This window comes from Xyrauchen texanus, chromosome 1, assembly GCF_025860055.1.
Source record: "Xyrauchen texanus isolate HMW12.3.18 chromosome 1, RBS_HiC_50CHRs, whole genome shotgun sequence".
Taxonomy (NCBI): domain Eukaryota; kingdom Metazoa; phylum Chordata; class Actinopteri; order Cypriniformes; family Catostomidae; genus Xyrauchen; species Xyrauchen texanus.
The window spans coordinates 26,769,426-26,790,872 of record NC_068276.1 but is presented as its reverse complement, the minus strand read 5'-3'; the positions used below and the strand labels follow the sequence as shown (position 1 = coordinate 26,790,872).

Here is a 21,447-nt window from a genome sequence, read left to right as displayed (position 1 = left end):
CATCAGAAATTCATTATATACCATACAGTTTCATTCATTGCCGATTCACATTCATGCAAGGTACAAGAAGAAGCATTTCATCATATGAAGTGAACATACTTAGAAACCCTTTATTTAAAATGTTCCTATAGGGCAGATGCTTAACATACATCACTTCAGTTCTATCGCAATGCTCATACAGGCAATTCTTCAATGTTAAAATTCAAGACAAACCCACAAACAAGTCAATTATTTTTCATTTCCAGTGAAGAGTTCCAAAATGGTAGAATCAGTGACATACTTCTTTGGTGCAGGAGGACATGGCGGACCAGACTTTGCTCATTCTGCATCTTCGCCATCAGAACTTCAGACTGATGTCATGGAGCATGCATAAGAAATGCAGCACAAAAATGAGCTGTCTTAACATAATCACTTTTTCCACATTTTGTTGTTACAGCCTTATTCCAAAATTCATTAAATTCATTATTTTCCTAAAAATTCAACAAACAATACCCCATAATGACAACGAGAAAGAAGTTTGTTTGAAATCTTTGCAAAGTTATAAAAAAAAACTCACATGTACTTAAGTATTCAGAGCCTTTACCATGACACTCAAAATTGAGCTCAGGTGCATCCTGTTTCCACTGATCATCCTTGAGATGTTTCTACAACTTGATTGGAGTCCACCTGTGGTAAATTCAGTTGATTGAACATGATTTGGAAAGGCACACGCCTGTCTATATAAGGTCCCACAGTTAACAGTGCATGTCAGAGCATAAACCAAACCAAGGAATTGACTGAAGACCTCCGAGACAGGATTGTATCGAGGCACAGATCTGGGGAAGCATACAGAATAATTTCTGCAGCATTTAAGGTCCCAATGAGCACAGTGGCCTCCATCATCCGTAAATGGAAGAAGTTTGGAACCACAAGGACTCTTCCTAGAGCTGGCCGCCCGGCCAAACTGAGAGATTGGGGAGAAGGGCCTTAGGGAGGTGACCAAGAACCCGATGGTCACTCTGACAGAGCTCCAGCGTTTCTCTGTGGAAAGAGGAGAACCTTCCAGAAGAACAACCATCTCTGCAGCACTCCATTAATCAGGCCTGTATGGTAGAGTGGCCAGACGGAAGAAAATGGCACATGACAGCCCACCTGGAGTTTGCCAAAAGGTACCTGAAGGACTCTCAGACCATGAGAAACAAAATTCTCTGGTCTGATGAAACAAATATTGAACTCTTTGGTCTGAATGGCAAGCATCATGTCTGGAGGAACCAGGCACCGCTCATCACCTGGCCAATACCGTCCCTACAGTGAAGCATGGTGGTGGCAGCATCATGCTGTGGGGACTAGTCAGGATTGAGGGAAAGATAAATGCAGCAATGTACAGAGACATCCTTGATGAAAACCTGCTCCAGAGTGCTCTGGACCTCAAACTGGGGCGAAGGTTCATCTTCCAACAGGACAACGACCCTAAGCACACAGCCAATATAACAGTGGCTATGGGAAAACTCTATGAACGTTCTTGAGTGGCCCAGCCAGAGCCCAGACTTGAACCCGATTGAACATCTCTGGAGAGATCTGAAAATGGCTGTGCACCGACGCTCCTCATCCAACCTGATGGAGCTTGAGAGGTCCTGCAAAGAAGAATGGGAGAAACTGCCCAAACATAGGTGTGGCAAACTTGTTGCATCATACACAAAAAGACTTGAGGCTGTAATTGGTGCCAAAGGTGCTTCAACAAAGTATTGAGCAAAGGCTGTGAATACTTATGTTCATGTGATTTAAAATAATAATTTTTTAAAATATATGTATACATTTGCAAAGATTTCAAACAAACTTCTTTCTCATTGTCATTATGAGGTATTGTTTGTAGAATTTTGAGGAAAATAATAAATGTAATACATTTTGGAATAAGGCTGTAAAATAAAAAAATGTGGAAAAAGTGAAGCGCTGTGAATACTTTCCGGATGCACTGTATATACTATAGTCATATATTTTGTAAATAAGCCAAGTTCATTTACAGCAACATTTATAGCTAAAGGGGGCACTGCTGAATGTAAAAGACAAATTTAAGTTTCGTAGGCCACAATGAAGTGAGAATGCTACAAGTTAACACCTAAATTTCGGAGTAATTAAAACCCAGCTACCATTTGAGCTTTTAACATCACAGAGTAAAAAAGGTAGCCAGCTTCCATGCGACATAATGGGAATGCATGTGCAAGCTAGAATATAAACATCTGCTCCTGTCTCCTACAGGAAGAGAATTGAAACGTTCCTTTGGCAGTGTTGAACTAAGGCACAGAAAGGTTAATAACAGCATGGCTGTTTTGTCAAGGCAACACATTGCTGAGTTGCCTTGAGAGTAAGGGGTCGTTCAGACAGAAAACATTCTACCACCAAAAAAATAAATAAACTAGATGCAGTGCAATGAACGGGAAGAGCACAGGTGACAACATGTTTTTAAAACGGCATCTTAAAAACGTTGAGCTCCTGTGAGAGGCGTTTAGAAAACAGCAAGACATGGTGCAATGACCAAAGAATTTTGTCTACAAAGAAAATAATTAAGGTACAAATAGAAAAACAACGCAAGTGGACATAAAAACACATTCGATGCCCTTAGAGTTCTATGGCTACCATAACATTAAATCTTAAAGAGAAAAGTGAAATCATTATTTACTGTAGGATACTAAAGAATAAGGCTAAAAAGCAGTTACAGTCATACAAGCATCAAATCATCAATAAATGCACTGATTGGAAAAAGTAATCTCTTAATGGGGTGGGAGAGAGAGAGCGAGAGAGAGCGAGAGAGAGAGAGAGAGAGAGAACATTCCAAACAGATATAAACAGTACTACTCTAATAACATGTAATGGCTCATTGTCATAGTATATAGTATGATAGGAGAAGATACTCAAAAAAAAGTTTAAATTAAAGTTACACTATGTCTGGCTTTAAAGGAATAATCCGGGTTCAATACAAGTTAAGCTAAATTGGCAGCATTTGTGGCAATTACCACAAAAAATAACTTCAACTCGTCCCTCCTTTTCTTAAAGAGTTAGTTCACCAAAAATGGCAATTATCTCCTAATTTACTCACCCTCATGCCATCCCACATATATATATATATGACTTTCATCTGCTGAACACAAACAAAGATTTTTAACAGAATATCTCAGCTCTGTAGGTCCATACAATACAAGTGAATGTTGAGCAGAACTTTGTAGCTCCAAAAATCAAATAAAATACTCCAGACAACTCTGGTGGTTAAAACATACATTCTGAAGTGATGTGACAGGTGTGGGTGAGAAACAGATCAATATTTAAGTCCTTTTTTTCTTCAATTTCTCCTTCTGTTTTTGGTAAATCACATACTTTGTGCATATTGCCCGCTAGTGGGCAGGGAGGAAAATTTATGGCCAAACATTACTTACATATTGATCTGTTTCTAACCCAAACCTATCATATCATTTCTGAACACATGGATTTAACCACTGGAGTCATATGGATTACTTTATGCTGACTTTGTGGATTTTGGAGCTTTAACAGTTTGTGCACCCATTCACTTGCATTGTATGGACCTACAGAGCTATTCTTCTAAAAAAAAATGTTTTGCTACAAAAACGTCAATAAAGTGAAGTGCAACAACCTTGTACATCTTCATGTCCTCAAAACAACAAACACAATAATTTTATTTTATTTAAAAGCATACATTCAGTATTTGGGATTCTCTCCAATAGAAAGGTTTTGCTAGTGGTATAAGGACATCATTTTAAAAGGGTAAGAGAGGAGTCCTTCTTAGGTTGGGATTGTCTATTATCACATTAATTACTGAATCCACTCATTACTAGCAATTAAATCTCAAAAGCCTATGGGAGCAAGTAGGTGGTGAAGATGCAATTTACACTCTTTGTGAGTGGTTTTGAATTACATTGCACATGTATGCACATTTTGTTGTATGTCTACATAAATATTCCTTTTATTTTTATTCCTTGTGAACTTCAGAACAATAAAAGTGAAGCATAAAATTGTCTCTCACCCTCACAAATGTACAAATGTCAAACATTCAAATGGAGAAATTTAAAAGGCTGTCTCTTCTCGATTTACATGAGTACCCTAAAACATTGAAGTCTACAGCTTGTTTGAAACCTTAATAAATGTCAGAGCTTTACTTCAATGAGAACCAGGAACAAAAGGCCCATCTCATCTTCATTTAGTCTGCTCAGCATCCCAATCCAATGAGGACAATCCCTAATGTGGTGCAAGCGCAATAATGTGCTTCCAAAGTTTGAATTTCCAAAATCTTCATGCAACAATTCACAAGTTCAGAATCATGCCAGAAATTCAAAGCTTCCTTATGGAAGTTTGGTGGGCACAGGGGCAGAACACATTCATGGTAAATAAGATGAGACGATCATTGTTTCAAACAGCATGTTTTTCAAGAGTTGAATTATTTCAAAATACAACCGAGACATCTCTATCCCACATAGAGAACTGTTGCTGTGTTACACTCTTCACTGGTATAGCAGGTGTCACACAGACCGCACTGAAGACTGAAGAGACCTTTAGTTGTTCAAAGGTGGAAATTCAATGGTGGGCAACTGGCTCTCATAAATAGCAGGATGGCAAGATTTATAATGTTTAGTCCTTATCCTCTCTAAGTTCACTTGGCAGGAACTTGTACTGCTGTTGTCTGATCTGTGCCAGCTTCTTACGGGCCTCCTCCAGCTCCCTTTCCTTCCTCAACATCTCCTCCTGAGCAGCAATAATCTGAGACCGAGAAAGAGGCAAACAAATTTCAACCACTGAATCAAGCCAATGTAGGATAAAAAGAGTAAAATGTCAAGTCTGTTAATCTTACCTGAGCAATCCCCCCCACAAATCTAGTCTTGACCACCACATTGTCATCATCAGCCTTGTTAAAAGCAGCTTTCTGGGCTGCTCTAACCAGACTGTCAGAAGCACGTTTCACAGCATTACCTGCAGCCTTGATTTAGCAGGGAGAGAGAACATATTATGAGAAGTTTCAGAAATATGCATGTGAAATGCACATGATGACAGCAATGTCATATTTAGGTTTATATGTCAAAACTGACAGTGCAGGTCTCAAGAGGATTTTGGTCAAGAATATGCAAGAATTCATTTTGTCTTGTTTTTTATGTAATTGTGCATGTACCTGTAGCCTCCTCATGGCCTCTGAATCCTGGTCAGCTTTAACCTTGCATGCCACCAGCAGCTGTGCAGTGGAAGCAGCCACCTGTTTTGCAGAAGAAATGAGCTTTTCTTCACTGGCATGGCCTTGGACCGATGCATTCGCTGCCTCACAGAGGTTACTGGTGGCTCCAGCAACCATGCGTGCCTGAAACAGAAGCAAGTTACTTACTTTAACAATGAGCAAACAGAGCAGTAATACAAGGCACATGGTGAAATTTCCATGTCATTGATATTTAATTAAGGTTCATGAACTTACGGCTGATATCAGTCCTTGGGACCACTGTCCATCATCCACAGCATTGGCAGGAATAGTGCCCACCTTTGCACAGGTTGAAACGGAGTATTAACAAATATGTAAAGATTATGGTTGTTGATAACGCCCTCCTTGACCGATCACATGTATTGTGTTTTGAAGATATGTCTCATGTTATCTTTGCAAGGGATTTCTTACCTTGCCCTGTGCAACCAGTTCTCTTTGAGCTGCCGAGGCTGATTTTACCAGGGCGCTGGTCGCTGCAGCAATCGATTTGGCTGCCTCAAGAATCTGCTCTTCAAAGTTCAAACTCTCATCAGCTTGCTTGAGAGGAGAAAACATGGAAAGTCACTCCAGGTCCTTATACTTTTCAAGCTTACTCTGTTTTACGCCATCTTCTGGCTGCTAGTTTAAAATGTAGGAACTCTGAACGGAGTTTTTCCTACCGCGCAATTCTAACAATTGTTGACATGCACAGCAATATGCGCACTACCAAAATTCAGCTTATATAATAAAAATCAGATTTTTCTCTCCTTTTGATGTCAAAGTGTAAACATGCGCACAACATGTGCACATTGAATAAGCCTGGAATGTTGGCAAAGGTGTTTACAAGCAGAGTAAAAAAGGGATAATGGGCAAATTTAGGTGAGTCAATAAACTGGCTTATAAACCTAATTAAAACAAACACGCTTGATGAATAGTAGATAGGGTGCAATACTGTAGTAATGTTTGATACATAATTGAATCGTAAAAAAAATATATATATTAAAAGATATCAGGGACTAAAAATGGCACAAGGAATGAAAACCAATAACGAACAAACCATTTTTGCATAGCGAAAATGGGAATGAAATTCCTTTCAATTGTTCCAGAGTAAAAAGATTATTTTGAAATGCTCGTAACCGGTTAATAACAGTTTTACTTAATGAAACTAAAGAACAAAGGGTTTATAACAGTACATTTTTGAAATTACACCGCTTCCTGTTGCCTGAAAAAATGAGTCTTCTCTCTTTTTAGTAGAACATAAGCATTTGCTTTTATTCTGAAGGACACCGCTAGTTTAAAAAACAATGTTAAAACAATTAAAATCATTCCACTCATGAAAGGTGACGTTGTCCAAACACGCCCACACAGTGTGTGCATGCAGGCAGGAGAGATAAGCTTTTAATTGATTTTAGGTGGCTACAAAAAATGTTTTGTGCATATGTTTAATATTAAGAATACATTTGTATAATAGTTATGAAGAATTGCTTATTTTGGGTGAGTAAAGTCCCTTCTATGAGCTTGTTTTTTTTTTTTTTACAAAACAGTTGCCATGTTTCTCTTGTGAGATCTGGAAACACTGCAACCGTTATATCACCCACCCTTCTCTCAGAGTGCAGAGTATTGTCATAAAATTTTGTTCAAACCGGTTACCATTTGGAAAGGAGGCTGTGGAACGCCAGAAGCAGAACAAAATAAATAATGTTTCTGCTCAGAACAAACATTTGTGTCTGTGTTACCTTCGGTTTGGCTCTTGGTTTGAGCTGCTCAAGTTTTTTGGCTGCTGCTTCGATTGAGGCTGCAGCCCCCAGTAACTCTGTTTCTGCGATCACTGTAGGATCTTCAGGGTCGACCCACTCAGTACCTACAAACACAAGACACCCTGAAGTGCTGTCTGGAAAGGCCTGGAATCAATACATGGGTGGCATGCTACATTAATCGAATACATGTCAGCATTTCAGCAACCATGCAAGTCATGAATGATGTGACAGAATGTATGGGAAACATACAAGATCTTTCAAAGCAAATTTAGCCAGACAACCATTGTGTGCTGCCGAATTGGACACATGAAATATCGCAACAAGCAAGGAAACAAGCAAGTCACATATGTGGTAAACTAAAAAAATGTGCTAAATGAAGACTGAAAAAATAATGAAATTACACAGATGAGTGGGAAAATTTTTAATGAAGTGTTACGTTACTTACACACATCTTGAGCAAAACAGGAAAGATAGGAAACTTTACTCAGCACAATAATTCTCCATACTAAAAGGAGTGTTTATAAAGGTGTGTATCAGTAAGGGCATGTGTGTTGTGAAAGGTCCCGTACCTTTCATGGCCTCAGCTGTTTGAATCAGTTCAGTGACCGCTGCAGCAACCTTTTTAGAAAACATTGCCAATTTCTGTTTCTGATCACCTGTTGGCTTTTGTAAGACCTGAAATAAATATATGATCAACAATGAATTTGCTTTAGATCCTGCAGTGATGGGAACTATAGATTACATTCTGAAAGAAAGACCCTGCAAAGTACTGTGCATACGTATTAACTGTGTGTGTGATTGTGTGTTTGTACCTGCAGAACAAGTTCTAGTAGTTCTATATATCCATTAGTACATTCGGTGCCATACAACAGAGCTCTATTCCTGACCTCCTCACTGACTTCCTGATGATATGCTGCTTGCTGGGGGAACCATAAACAGAGTTGTTACATATACTCCAAGACCAAAAACCTCCTTAACTTCCCTCACTAAATCCACATGCAAAATGATATGGACAGAAGCAGAAATCAAACATCCCACCACGTATACACACCTTGCATGTGGTCAGCATATCTGCAATGACCTTGCGGCTGAGGTTAGCGGTGGAAATTACATCCTCCTGTCTGGCAGAGTTTCCAGCTGCAACAGCTTTGGCGGTCGCCGTGGTGATGCCTTTTGTCATTCGTATGAACTCTTCAGGAGTGGTTGATTTTTTAGGTGCTACTTTAGACTGGAACAACTAAGAACAAGGACAGCACAATTGTTAAAGGGATAGTTCACCCCAGAATGAAAATTCTCTCATCATTTACTCACCGTCACGCCATCCCAGATGTCAATGTTTTTTTCAGCAGAACACAAAGATTTTTGGAAAAATATCTCACAATGCAAGTGAATGGTGAGCAGGTGTTTGTAGCTCCAAAAATCACAAAGGAAACAAAGTAATCCATATGACTCCAGTTCAGTGTGATATACAACCCAAGTTGGGACAGTATGAAAATTGTTAATAAAAACAAATATGAGTGATTTGTAAATTATATTCCCCCTAATATATATATTGAAAGTACTACAACTAAACATTATTAACGTTGTATAAACTTTTTCAGAATTGAGGTTGTAATAGGTGGGGGTGAGAAACAGAACAAAAAATAAGTCCTTTTTTACTCTAAATCTCCACTTTAACTTTCACTTTCAGATGTCAAAGTGAAACTAAACTGGCACCACATGTGACTTTCAGATGTAAAATTGAAAAAGTGGAGATTTAAAAGCTATTTAAATGTTGATCTGTTTCTCACTGACACCTATCATATCTCTTCTGAAGATATAGATTTAACCACTGGAGTCATATGGATTAATTATATGTTTTCTTTGTTTTATTTTTGGATCTAAAAAAGGTCTGATCACCATTCACTTGCATTATAAGGACCTACTGAGCTGAGACATGTGTTCTGCAGAAGAAAGTCATACACATCTGGGATGGTATGGGGGTGAGAAAATGATGAGAGAATCTTCATTTTTGGGTGAACTAGCCCTTTAATTAAAAATATTTTACATTAAGACTTGCAACCATATTTGTCAGTGTTTGAGTGAGATTTGTAAGGAGGACAACTTAAAAGAATGGATGAAATGGACATTACAATAAAAAGTGATGGGCTGGTATTAACAAAAAGAAAGGAACAGTAGGAACATAGGCAAGATAAAGTAAAGAGAGAAATTTGTATCTTAGGTTTTTGTGTGTGTGTGTGTTCTTACTGTTAGTTCCTGTTTTATACACTCGATAGTGGCCTCCAGAGCTCTGGTTCCTCTTGAGGCCTCATCCTCCACAGCCTTCACTGTTTTCAGTAATGACGTTACATTAGTCACCATAACCTGAAACACAGACAGACAAGTCACTTGAATTTTAGTCCTCTAAGAACGATGCACTTATGACGTTTCTCTGGAATACTTGATTTTGATTGGCCAATCACGATATTCAGCAGTCAAATATTTCAGAATAATGACTACTCATTTGGACATTGAACTGTATAACTGACCGCTCATCATCATTGCTGGTGTTTAGTCTCTATAAAGTCAGCTCAACTCAAAATCAATATTTCCATTGTGTAATATACAGGCTAATTTACAGACAGATGGTTATTATGGCAAAATAAACCACTTCAGGTTGATCAGGACGAGAGGAGGCAGGAGGAGGTTGAGTTCAATGTTCCTGAACATACTGTGCTTTCTCTCTTCTCGCATAATAAAATCATATAAACTCTAATATTAAATAACAAAATATTCATGTCAATGTACAAACATTTGGCAATACAAAATGATATAGGACCCCTGTTCTTGTTGATGACCTGTAGGGGTTTATTTAGCTATAGGGACCGGTTGACTGTACATTGCTAAATTATCTGTCTTTGGAAAATAGCTATTGTCACACTATTACATAAAATTTTAATTACAACGAAAGTAGCTATTAAAATCATATCACTTGATATACTCACGTTATTTTATTTAAAAAGACTATGGTTAATGATGAAACTAGGGAAAACTAGCATTTTCTTTCAAAACTGAACATTAATGACTATAACTCATGCAGAACTATGCCATTAACAGAGCATGTAGTTTATTTTGCAGCATAATAGTTGGGAGTAAGTGTGCAATGGAAAGTAGCTGATGGAGAAGAACACTGAATAATTTCCTCATTAATTATTTATGTGATTAATGGCACACACACTGGAATCAGCTTCTCACCAAAACATTCTGACTTATATCAGAATTAGGATACAATTCCACCCCTGCCGCCAGCTTTCTGGGGTACAACAGGGAGATTGCTATTAAAGTATAACGAGGAATAATAATATTAATGCTTTATGCAGAGAAGAGGCAGGTTCTTGTAGCTCCACTGGTAGACTATGGCACTATGTAACATCAAGGCTATTGGTTTGAGTCTCAAGGAATACATACTGATAAAATGTCTTAAAGGCGCTGTAAGTCGCTTTGGATAAACGTGTCTGTCAAATGGTAAATGCAAATGTGAGACATCGATGTCATACCTTGGCCGCACTCTTGAGCTGGAACATAGAGGGATCATCTGCTGCTTTTCCTGCTGCACACTTGGTGGCACTAATGAGCTCAGCTAAAGCTTTAGCAACGTCCTTCACAGCATTGATCAGCACAACCTAAAAGGAGATGAATCATAACACACGCACATTCCAGAATGATGACTTTAGACTGGCTGCTGGTAAATCCCTTTGACTCACTTCTCATCTGTCCTCATCACTCTTTTCATGTCTCTCACCTGTGTTTCTGGATCATCAGCGCCTATGCTTGCCGCTCCCAGTTTCACAACATCTGTGAGTTGTGTGATGGTCTTGGCAGAGGACTGGGCTGCCTGGGCCAGTCTCTCTTGACTTGATGCTGCACCTGAGACAAGGTTCTTGGTGTCCTCCACCAGAGCTTTGGCTGTCTTCAGAATATTTTCCCTGAAAAGTAAGAAAGAGAGAGAGTGTGATAGAATTAAAGACAAAAGCTGATTATTACGATTATGCACATTTGTGTCATTGGATATTCTTATTACTGATTATGCATGTGTGAGAGGAAAAGTATTCTCTGGATTATAACATTGTATTATTCCATAGCAAAGCATTGTGCATGTGAAATACATTTTAAGGATGTTTTTTCTGTGAAACAGCAGAAGTTAAATACTTTATAAATATCATTTTCTCATTTATTTTTCTTAACGCTTCTTTTTAATCTGTAGTTTTAAAATATCATGAAAAGTTTTCTTTGATGATTTTTTGTAAAGGTTTATTTGTTTAGCCACCTGCGTGTCTAATTTGAGGGTGATTGTAGGCTTTGCTCATGCCAAGAGAGCAGGATAGTGAACATTGCTCATTTGGTTTTGCTTCCAGAGAGAATGTTTTAGTATTTTCCATTTATTATTGTCTCCTTTAACATTCTTAAGATTTTATTATTCATATATACACATTTAATCATATATCCTATCCATATACACACACACACACACACACACACACACACACACACACACACACACACACACACACACACACACACACACACATCTATGCAATCTAATCTAGTCATATTTATATATTCTTATTTCCTATTCTTTACATTTGTTTTTATTTCATAATGATTTTTTTCTCACTTAATACTTTAATGTAGTTGGGATAAGCACTTGTGGTGCAAGTGAAAGTATGTAAAGTTTCATTAATGTCTTCTGGTACCAGGGAGTTTTCTCTCTGCTAGAGCATGTGTATTTATCTTCAAGGGGATGCTTCTTTGTACAGTGTGGATTTTTTGTTTCAAGAGAGCAATAAAGAGGGTGTTTTGAGAAACTTTGGAACATCTCTTCACTGAGCTCTCATAAGAGAAACTTTGCATAATTACACTGTTTGTAAATTGTACTTAAAATGAAGAGAAATAGAAGTTACTAGAGATTGACCAATAATGTTGGTGGAAAAGGCTGATAACTGATTAATCGGCCGACAGTTTTAAAATCGATTTATAGAATAAGTATTTTCTCTTAGTATTTCCTTACTATGATGGGCACATATATAAAGGCTATGAGAGTCCAAAATGAATAAAATTCCACATGCAGTTTTTTGCTCAACCAAAATTATAATATTCAGAACAAAAAAAAAATATTTGGTGAATGACTTTTAACTATAATGTCCAAAACAGACAAGAGACTCTAATTTTGAAATGACGGAGACTTGGCTCTGTTACAAAGCTAGCTTTTTAAAGCCTATATATTCACCAGAAGATATATATATATACACCCACCTAAAGGATTATTAGGAACACCTGTTCAATTTCTCATTAATGCAATTATCTAATCAACCAATCACATGGCAGTTGCTTCAATGCATTTAGGGGTGTGGTCCTGGTCAAGACAATCTCCTGAACTCCAAACTGAATGTCAGAATGGGAACGAAAGGTGATTTAAGCAATTTTGAGCATGGCATGGTTGTTGGTGCCAGACGGGCCGGTCGGAGTATTTCACAATCTGCTCAGTTACTGGGATTTTCACGCACAAACATTTCTAGGGTTTACAAAAAATGGTGTGAAAAGCGAAAAACATCCAGTATGCGGCAGTCCTGTGGGCGAAAATGCCTTGTTGATGCTAGAGGTCAGAGGAGAATGGGCCGACTGATTCAAGCTGATAGAAGAGCAACTTTGCCTGAAATAGCCACTCGTTACAACCGAGGTATGCAGCAAAGCATTTGTGAAGCCACAACACGCATAACCTTGAGGCGGATGGGCTACAACAGCAGAAGACCCCACCGGGTACCACTCATCTCCACTACAAATAGGAAAAAGAGGCTACAATTTGCAAGAGCTCACCAAAATTGGACAGTTGAAAACTGGAAAAATGTTGCCTGGTCTGATGAGTCTCGATTTCTGTTGAGACATTCAGATGGTAGAGTCAGAATTTGGTGTAAACAGAATGAGAACATGGATCCATCATGCCTTGTTACCACTGTGCAGGCTGGTGGTGGTGGTGTAATGGTGTGGGGGATGTTTTCTTGGCACACTTTAGGCCCCTTAGTGCCAATTGGGCATCGTTTAAATGCCACGGCCTACCTGAGCATTGTTTCTGACCATGTCCATCCCTTTATGGCCACCATGTACCCATCCTCTGATGGCTACTTCCAGCAGGATAATGCACCATGTCACAAAGCTTGAATCATTTCAAATTGGTTTCTTGAACATGACAATGAGTTCACTGTACTAAAATGGCCCCCACAGTCACCAGATCTCAACCCAACAGAGCATCTTTGGGATGTGGTGGAACGGGAGCTTCGTGCCCTGGATATGGATCCCACAAATCTCCATCAACTGCAAGATGCTATCCTATCAATATGGGCCAACATTTCTAAAGAATGCTTTCAGCACCTTGTTGAATCAATGCCACGTAGAATTAAGGCAGTTCTGAAGGCGAAAGGGGGTCAAACACAGTATTAGTATGGTGTTCCTAATAATCCTTTAGGTGAGTATATATATATATATATATATATAAAATGTGTTTTTTATTATTCAAAAGATATGAAGTTGGAGACACGATGTACCGGTAAGAGCTGCTAAAACACATTTCCAAAGCACACTAGTGTGTTTAGTCCCATTTTTTTTGCATGCCCTCACTTCAATTAAGAAAAAATTCGCAAAAACAAACTATACATTAGAGTGAGAATAAAAATATGGATGAATGCTGTTAACGATGAAAGATTTATATACAGCAAGTCTATTTCACTTCTGCCACTGATATAAGAACTGTAGAATCCTCCAGCGCTGGTCACAGAGTAACAAGGAGGAATAAAATAATAATAATAAAAAACTATCAGCATAGATTTTTAGCCTATAACCTTTTCAAAAACCAACTATCTGTACTGATTAATCGGTAAAACCGATATATCCATCTCCCTCTAAAACTTGACAATGTTTGTATGATACCTGTGATCAGCGAAGGAGTCTGAATCATTCTCTGCATTGAGTGTGCCAGCTGAAGCAAACATGATTGTGGTGTCCAGGTCAGCGATGATGCCTGATACAGCACTGGCTGCGGTGATACAGGCTTGAGTGCCCTTATTACCTGATTGCAATGCTGACAGCACCATTGACACCTAAAACAAACAAACATAAAGCAGCGTGACAGATCAGATTATCATAGTTTTAAAACAACCCATAAAAATCAAATCAGTTATACAATCTGGACATCATCTGAACAGAGAATGCCATAAACTCAGGCTTGATCTTTGATGGCAAGCAATCTTTGACTGTTTTGCGGATGTTCCAGTACCTTCTCAGTGACAGCTCGAGCGCACTCAGTGAGTTCTCTCTTTGTGAATGAGTCAGATGGACTGATCTGCAGAGCTCCAGCCTTCTGAACCAGCACAATGCAGCCATGGCCCAACTCCTGCACACGCGTCTTTATCTGGAACCCGATCTACAACCACCAACACACCAGTGAGTGTGCAGTTGAGTAAAAGACATAAGCTCTGTTCCAAAACCAGATCATTGGTATACTGCAAATGATGCTGCATCAATCCCCGATTTATTTTTTAAGACTTTTATCTAAGATGGTGGACAAAGTTGAAAGAAATGTTGAATAAAATATATTTCATTCAACAGTGACAAGATTGTTCCGTCCTAATCTCCTGCGTTACACATGTTGTGTGGTGCTGCCCATGTAGTGTGTTTAAATCAGTCACTTATGATATTCCATTTCAGCTTGGATTCTGCCTTGGATGGTAGCTGCCTATGTAGGCAGTAGACACAGCGGCTGCTGACAGAAAGAGCTACAGAGTGTCTATACATGCATGTGGGTGTGTGTTATTGACCTCCTCTGGTTCAGCAGTAGCAGCAGCAAGACGTCCCTGCACTGCAAGCTGACTGTAGTCTGCAGTGACATGAGACGCCAAACTACCCAGCTCCTCTGGAGCACTCACTGATTTAGTGATCTGATAGAGAGAATGAAAACAGATTAAGAGAACACAGAAGGACATGAATACATCTTTATGATACACAAAACAATAATTTAGACTGTATAAAGAAGGGAGTGATGGCTCACCATCTCCTGTGCACTGACAGCAATAGCTTTGGAATATTTCACCATGGTGGTCTGATATTCCACAAATGAGCCTTCTAGTTCTGGTGGGGTACCTTCACCTAACTACAGGACAACAAGACCATATTACACTTTTAATCATACACAAACTTAGAAGAAATTATATGATTTATCCCCATTTATAATGCCAAGATATATATGCTACTGTCTGTGCTCATCATCAATATTTTGACAAATGTACCTTGCCCATGGCATCAGCAATCGTATCCACCATGCCACTGACCATGCCAACCTCACTGGCAGCTTCATTCAGGGTCACCATGAGGTCATCAACAGCTTCCCTCATTAGCAGGGCAGCTTCTGCAATGGCATCATGGGTATGAGCCGCCTGCAAACAGATATCAAATATGCATCAAACGATAGAAACTTCATATAGAGAAAACACAAATTATGGAGAAATGTTTATGTTGGTGGTTGCCCAACAACAGTGACATTACCTGGCTCTCTCTTTTAAGTGAACATTAGCCAACCATTTAGATTTGTAAGCATTGAATGTTTGAATGAGACATACTTTTGGGTTTCCTCCACCTTCCTTGGCAGCATACAGCATCTGTAGAGCAGACTCAGCAAGAGTCTTGGTCTGATCCAGAATGTTCATCTGCTGCTGGTGATCTAAGGTTTTGGAGGCCATGCCCACAGACGCTGACACTAGAGGTGTAAAATAACTGACCAACTGAGATACCTGAGGGACAGAAGCAGGTTCTGAATGAATACTTATGGCATGGATTAGAATAAAAATATGAAGATTATATATATAAGACTATGAAGGCATAGAGTTCATAATCTGTTCTGGTGAAGGAAAACAGACAGCAGTCACCTTATGTCCCAGCTGTGCTGCTTCTCCTTTTGCTGCAGAAGAGATTGGCTCAATCAGGTGACCAACCTCCTGAACTGATGATGTCAATTGCTCCTGCAAAGCCTGATGCAGTACAACAATGGATAAAAGACACCCACTTATTTAATTGTATGATTAAAAACTATATTGTAGCACGAACATTTGACCTGAAACAACAAACTTATACATCTAAAATTGTAAAAGATATACATTCCCTCTAATAACATGACACGGTTGTGTGTGTATATATATATATATATATATATATATATATATATATAGAGCAGCTACTCTTGAAACAGACATTTACCTCAGATGAAATTTCATCTCTACGTGGAAGATTTTGGGTAACAGCTGCAAGTGAGGCTTGCTCAATATCTCTAATGCATTTATTGATATTATCAATGGCTGAGTCACATTCCTTCTGGCCAGGAGCTTTATCCCTGTGGGAAAAAATTAAAAATTATGAAAACCATAAAATATTCGCTAATTTTTATTAAGAATATCTTGTAAAAACTATTACATTTTTAGCATATGTGTCACCTGATAGCAGTGATGAGGCTCTTGATGGAGTCCGACACGGTGCGTGAATGGCTCGCCAGTAATGACCACATTGGTGGATCTTTAGGGTTCATAACTAATGATCGTGCAGTCTTTAAAAGATGGGTGGAGCTGTCAAGCATGGAGCGTGCTGATTGGATGATTGGCTCCAATGCAGCAGAACCCTAAATTGAAAGTATAAAATCATTAACAACAAGGGAATGACACAATGGAGAATAACACGGTTCAATATATTTATTTATTTGTATTTGTTTATTTGACAGGGACAATACAGAATAAAATTGCTACGTAAGTTTAAGCACCAGACGCTCTGAGTGGATTCTAGCTAATAGCTTATTTGGAACACCTGTCCCTGGTTAGGCTTTAAGTTCAAAACAAAACAAAACAAAACAAAAAAACAAGCAAGAAGCAACAAAAAGAAAACCTTTTATGGAGAACGATGACTGTCCAAATGTTGTTTTACGAATTGCTACTCTACAATTGTGACTTGTATCATCTTGTTTTGTTATTAGTTTACAAATGATTTCTGGAGAAAAATTATTTATACATTTAAAAATCTTTATTTATTTCATAAATAAAACTGTATTTCATATATAACTGTAAGACTGTGCCTTTTTTTTATTTCTCCCTTTTTCTCCCCAATTTGGAATGTCCTTGTGGTGGCGTAGTGATTCACCTCAATCTGGGTGGTGGAGGACGAATCTCAGTTGCCTCCGTGTCTGAGACGTCAATCCATGCATTTTATCATGTGGCTTGTTGAGCACATTACCGCGGAGACCTAGCACATGTGGAGGCTTCACGCTATTCTCCACTGCATCCACGCACAACTCACCACATGCCCCACCAAGAGCAAGAATCACATTATAGCGACCACAAGGAGGTTACCCCATGTGACTCACCTCCCTAGCAACCGGGCCAATTTGATTGCTTAGAAGACCTGGCTGGAGTCACTCGGCACACACTGGATTCAAATTCGTGACTCTAGGTGTGGTAGACAACGTCTTTATTTGCTGAGATACCCAGGCCCCCTAAGACTGTGCCTTTTTATAATTTTACAATGATGCCATTTAATTGACTTCTGATCCATTATTTTCAACACTTATTTATATAAAGACAAAATGGTTTTGATAACTAATTGAGAAGCCTGACTCCACACAGTTACACAGAAGGAAAAATGTGATAAAATCATGCATTTATAACTTTGCTGCTTTAATACGTATCGAATGACTAATAATGTGGACCTTATATACCTATTGAGAATGAAGAATATCAAACCCCCACAAACACATACTTCTCTACTTATCTGTGCAGGCACTCCAGCAAACTCTGGATTTGAGGCAAATGTGGTCAGATTGTCAACGGCTTCAATGAGCGGTGCCGTCGCCACACAACATTTCTCACGATTCTCCTCTGAGAAATCTCCGTCCAAAGCCTGTGGTGGGAGAGAGGAGAAATAATGTTCAAAAGCAATCATTTCATGTAGTAGTAGTAGTGTTTTATAGTCTAATGCCACAAGCAGCAAAGGCTGCATACAAGGTGAAATAAATTAAGCAAAATATAGATGAAATAAATAAAACTAAACAAACAAATACCTTTCTTACAAAACATTAAAACCTTTATAAAAGGTTCTTCAAATGTATTTGCGAGAAAAAAAAACAACTCTAAAAGAATTAGATTTTTTTTTATTGGTTACATTTTGGGTGATTTGTAAAAGCAGTGGTTGCAACCTTGATGGTTTTGACCAGGTTGGCTGTGCTGTTGGCCACTTCTTTAGCTGACTGCACAAAATGGCGTTTTGCTACAGGGTTAGCAGTCTTAGATGAGGCCAGTCGGCAGGAATTACACAATGCTGAGGTGTGCTTAGCAACAATTGTGGCAGCAGAGAGTACCTGCAACACACAAAGACAAAAAACATTTAACGAGTTTTGCCTTGAACACAAGCAGCGCAAATTACAATTGTTTTTAAGTCTCTGCTCTAGATGCCAGAGCTCACCTGTGAAGGACTGCTACCTGGGTCAACAAGATTTTGGCAAGCCATCTGGATTGCCTGATTAGCTCGAGCAAACTGGATGGGATCCACTAAGCCTGGGTGTCCAGCTTGACTGTTGGGGTCAGACACACCCACAAGGTAAGAGGCCTGGGGACACACCAAAAAACATTTAGAGCATTGAGGGTAAAACTGGTAAAACATTAATAATGGTTTAGACTGAAATATGATTGCATGTTCAATGGGAGTTTCTCACCTGTCCAGCAGCTTCAGTCAACCCACACAGAGCTTTGGAGGCTCCACTCACACAGTCTCCAAACGCAGGAACATCTCCTGTCTTACATTTATGAGAGATGCCAGCCATAGACTCACCAAGGGCCTATACAACAGACACAGGAGGATTACAATCTAGTTCAATAAAGTTCAATACATAAATAGGCTTAACAAATATTCACAATCAAAATATGCAAAAAGGTTCAAGCAAAACCTCCAATATTACAGTTTATAATCATGTTGCTGTAACCTTAGAGTTCTCCATAACACTTTCAATGCAGTCAAAGTAGGAGAGATCATTGACGGGTTCGTTCGGGTTATCCAGCAATCCACTAACAGCCTGCAACCCATACAAAATTACACAACATCCAAAAATGGTTTTAAACTGTTAGAAAAATGAATTTACATGTGCATTGTGTGCAGGTTATTTAGGATACCTCCAGCTCTCTTAAAGCATTGTCACATTCCCTCTGTCCAGGGGCATTCTGAGTACACAAGGTAATCAACTGGTTGATGCTGTCGGTCACCATCCTGAATAACACATAGTGGAGCCAAGTTGAAAATACAGAAACATGAGCATGTATAACACATTCATCACATTCACAGTTTAAAGTACCTGGCAGCAGCAGCGAGCAGATTCTTCGCATTGGCTGCTGCAGGATCCACAGATAAAGACTTTGCTGCCAATAGCAGCTTACTGGAGGCCATTGAGATGCTTTTCAAATTCCCAATCACCTGCATCTGATCATCCTTACTCTAAAACAACAAATGATTAATTAAAGGAAAAATGAAGTTAAAAGGGTGGGTTCGTTTTGGTCTTCAACTTTTTCAGACCAAGGACCCCATGCTGGACAGAAAGACGGAGCAGGCGCCCTGTTACATATTGTGTAAAATTGAGTGTTGCATTTTAAGCCTGGCTTATAAAATGGTGTATAATGCAATAATGATGCATTTACATACTATATAATGCTTATATAGCACAGCTATAAAAAAAAAATAAGCATTATTGATGTAAAGAGTCATATTTTTTATGTAAAGTGCATTTTAATGTGGAACAGACAATGGATCATTTAGCTAAACCTTTGCTTTTTTAGCTTTGGTTATAGTATAAGTTATAATATTTTTAACACACCTTTACATCTTTCACAAAAATTTGTTTGAGATAAAACAATAATTTGTGAACCTCTGCAGTACAGCCCTTTTAAAGACCCCTGTTCACACTCTCACATTCTGTCCTGCTTTAAACATTTTACCGGAGTGTGACCAGCCATCTCAATGCCAGCATCCAGAAACTCATCAAAGTCCTCACTGAACTTTCCAGAAGCATCTGCAAGCTTGCTGGTGGTTCCTCTAGAGGCATGGACCACATCACCTGCAGACTGGTTCAGATCAGCTGCAGTCTGGTTCAGGTCACTCTGAGCATCCTGAAAGCTTTTACTGCAGGGAGGGAGCTGGAATAAAAGACAAAAAGTACTCGGAGACCACAAACATACTGTTAAATTTAAACACCATGCACTGCATGAATTGCACAGGTTATTGCACACAAATCATTGATTCAAAAATGATTCAAAATGCAAGAAGCTTAGGGGGCTTTCACACTAGCACTTTTGGTGCGCACCCGGGTTCGAATGACATCAGAGTTCGGTTCGTTTGGATGATGTGAACGCTGTCTTCCGAACTCGGGTGCGCACCCACGAACCATACTCGGGTCCGCTTAAAAAGGTGGTCTGGGGTACGGTTCATGTGAACTCCAGTACGGTTCGCTGCTGATATGAACGCAATCGAACCAAACCGCGGAAGTGAACCGCTATTGATGACGTATAATGTGGTCGTCAGTCTCACACGCGTCACTTTCAAAATGAGCGGAAAGGGTTTACTTTGGTCTTCCGATGAAATTGAAACCTTGTTAGCTAGTGAAAACTAAACACAAGTAAACATCAAAACAGTTCCTAAAAAAGTTCCTATCCTAACACTTAACTCTACAAAATATTTGATAAATGTTAGCTCTTTCGTGCGTGTGTGTGTGTGTGTGTATACACTTACCTTGACGAAAAGCGGGATTGACGCACACGCACACGCACTGCAAGCAGAGAGATGATTTCTGCTTGCCTTCGCAAAAATTGTCTTCGGCGGACAGCCCGCTGTCTTTTGAACGATTTCAGTATTTTTGCGGCAGACAGACGCAAGTGTGTTTCTGTATCTTGATGTTGAAAACTAAACCAAATGTTAAAAAAAAGAAGAACAAATGTGAACCGAGCAAGTCTATTCATTTTGACCCCTTTTCATTTCGCGGTTATCAAGCAACACGATTACGCACCAGCTGCAGCTTGATGACGCAAGCGTACCGCGGTTCGGATACAAATATATAATGTGAACACAGTCCATCGGGGGCAGGGGGGAGGGGGGAGCAATCGAACTCGGGTTCGGAACAGGCAATCGAACCAAGTGTGAAAGCCCCCTTAATCATTACTGCAAAACATATAACCTGCTTTGTCTCCAATTGTCGAAATGGTAATTTGGAGATGGACACACTGAATTAAGGAAAATTGTTCCCAACTAGAAAGCTCAGGGTATTCACATAAACGTTTGTCAATTTCGTTGATAGGATTCATTTGCATCCTAAAAAGTATGCATTCTGCACTTTGCCTTTTCGTAAATGGATAGTTCACCAAAAAATTAAACTCTCTCATTCTT

General features: G+C 39.1%; 1 protein-coding gene across 1 annotated transcript in view; it reads right to left on the bottom strand.

The window, feature by feature from the left end:
• Positions 1-1,849: 1,849 nt before the first annotated feature.
• LOC127649016 (talin-2-like) overlaps positions 1,850-21,447 on the bottom strand; it is a 68,803-nt gene continuing 49,205 nt past the window's right edge. Inside the window, exons 30-58 of the mRNA XM_052133903.1 lie at positions 20,007-20,204; positions 19,370-19,509; positions 19,191-19,284; positions 19,004-19,093; positions 18,737-18,859; positions 18,487-18,630; positions 18,221-18,382; positions 17,785-17,925; positions 16,476-16,657; positions 16,243-16,375; positions 15,915-16,016; positions 15,609-15,779; positions 15,279-15,425; positions 15,041-15,142; positions 14,811-14,930; positions 14,270-14,416; positions 13,924-14,093; positions 10,745-10,928; positions 10,500-10,625; positions 9,211-9,327; positions 8,015-8,200; positions 7,776-7,883; positions 7,533-7,638; positions 6,943-7,067; positions 5,639-5,764; positions 5,444-5,506; positions 5,150-5,332; positions 4,835-4,960; positions 1,850-4,743 (exon numbers count right to left, since the gene is read on the bottom strand). Of these exons, the coding sequence (XP_051989863.1) occupies positions 4,615-4,743; positions 4,835-4,960; positions 5,150-5,332; positions 5,444-5,506; positions 5,639-5,764; positions 6,943-7,067; positions 7,533-7,638; positions 7,776-7,883; positions 8,015-8,200; positions 9,211-9,327; positions 10,500-10,625; positions 10,745-10,928; positions 13,924-14,093; positions 14,270-14,416; positions 14,811-14,930; positions 15,041-15,142; positions 15,279-15,425; positions 15,609-15,779; positions 15,915-16,016; positions 16,243-16,375; positions 16,476-16,657; positions 17,785-17,925; positions 18,221-18,382; positions 18,487-18,630; positions 18,737-18,859; positions 19,004-19,093; positions 19,191-19,284; positions 19,370-19,509; positions 20,007-20,204 (3,945 nt within the window). The 3' untranslated portion in view covers positions 1,850-4,614. The remainder of the gene's footprint in view (positions 4,744-4,834; positions 4,961-5,149; positions 5,333-5,443; positions 5,507-5,638; positions 5,765-6,942; positions 7,068-7,532; positions 7,639-7,775; positions 7,884-8,014; positions 8,201-9,210; positions 9,328-10,499; positions 10,626-10,744; positions 10,929-13,923; positions 14,094-14,269; positions 14,417-14,810; positions 14,931-15,040; positions 15,143-15,278; positions 15,426-15,608; positions 15,780-15,914; positions 16,017-16,242; positions 16,376-16,475; positions 16,658-17,784; positions 17,926-18,220; positions 18,383-18,486; positions 18,631-18,736; positions 18,860-19,003; positions 19,094-19,190; positions 19,285-19,369; positions 19,510-20,006; positions 20,205-21,447) is intronic.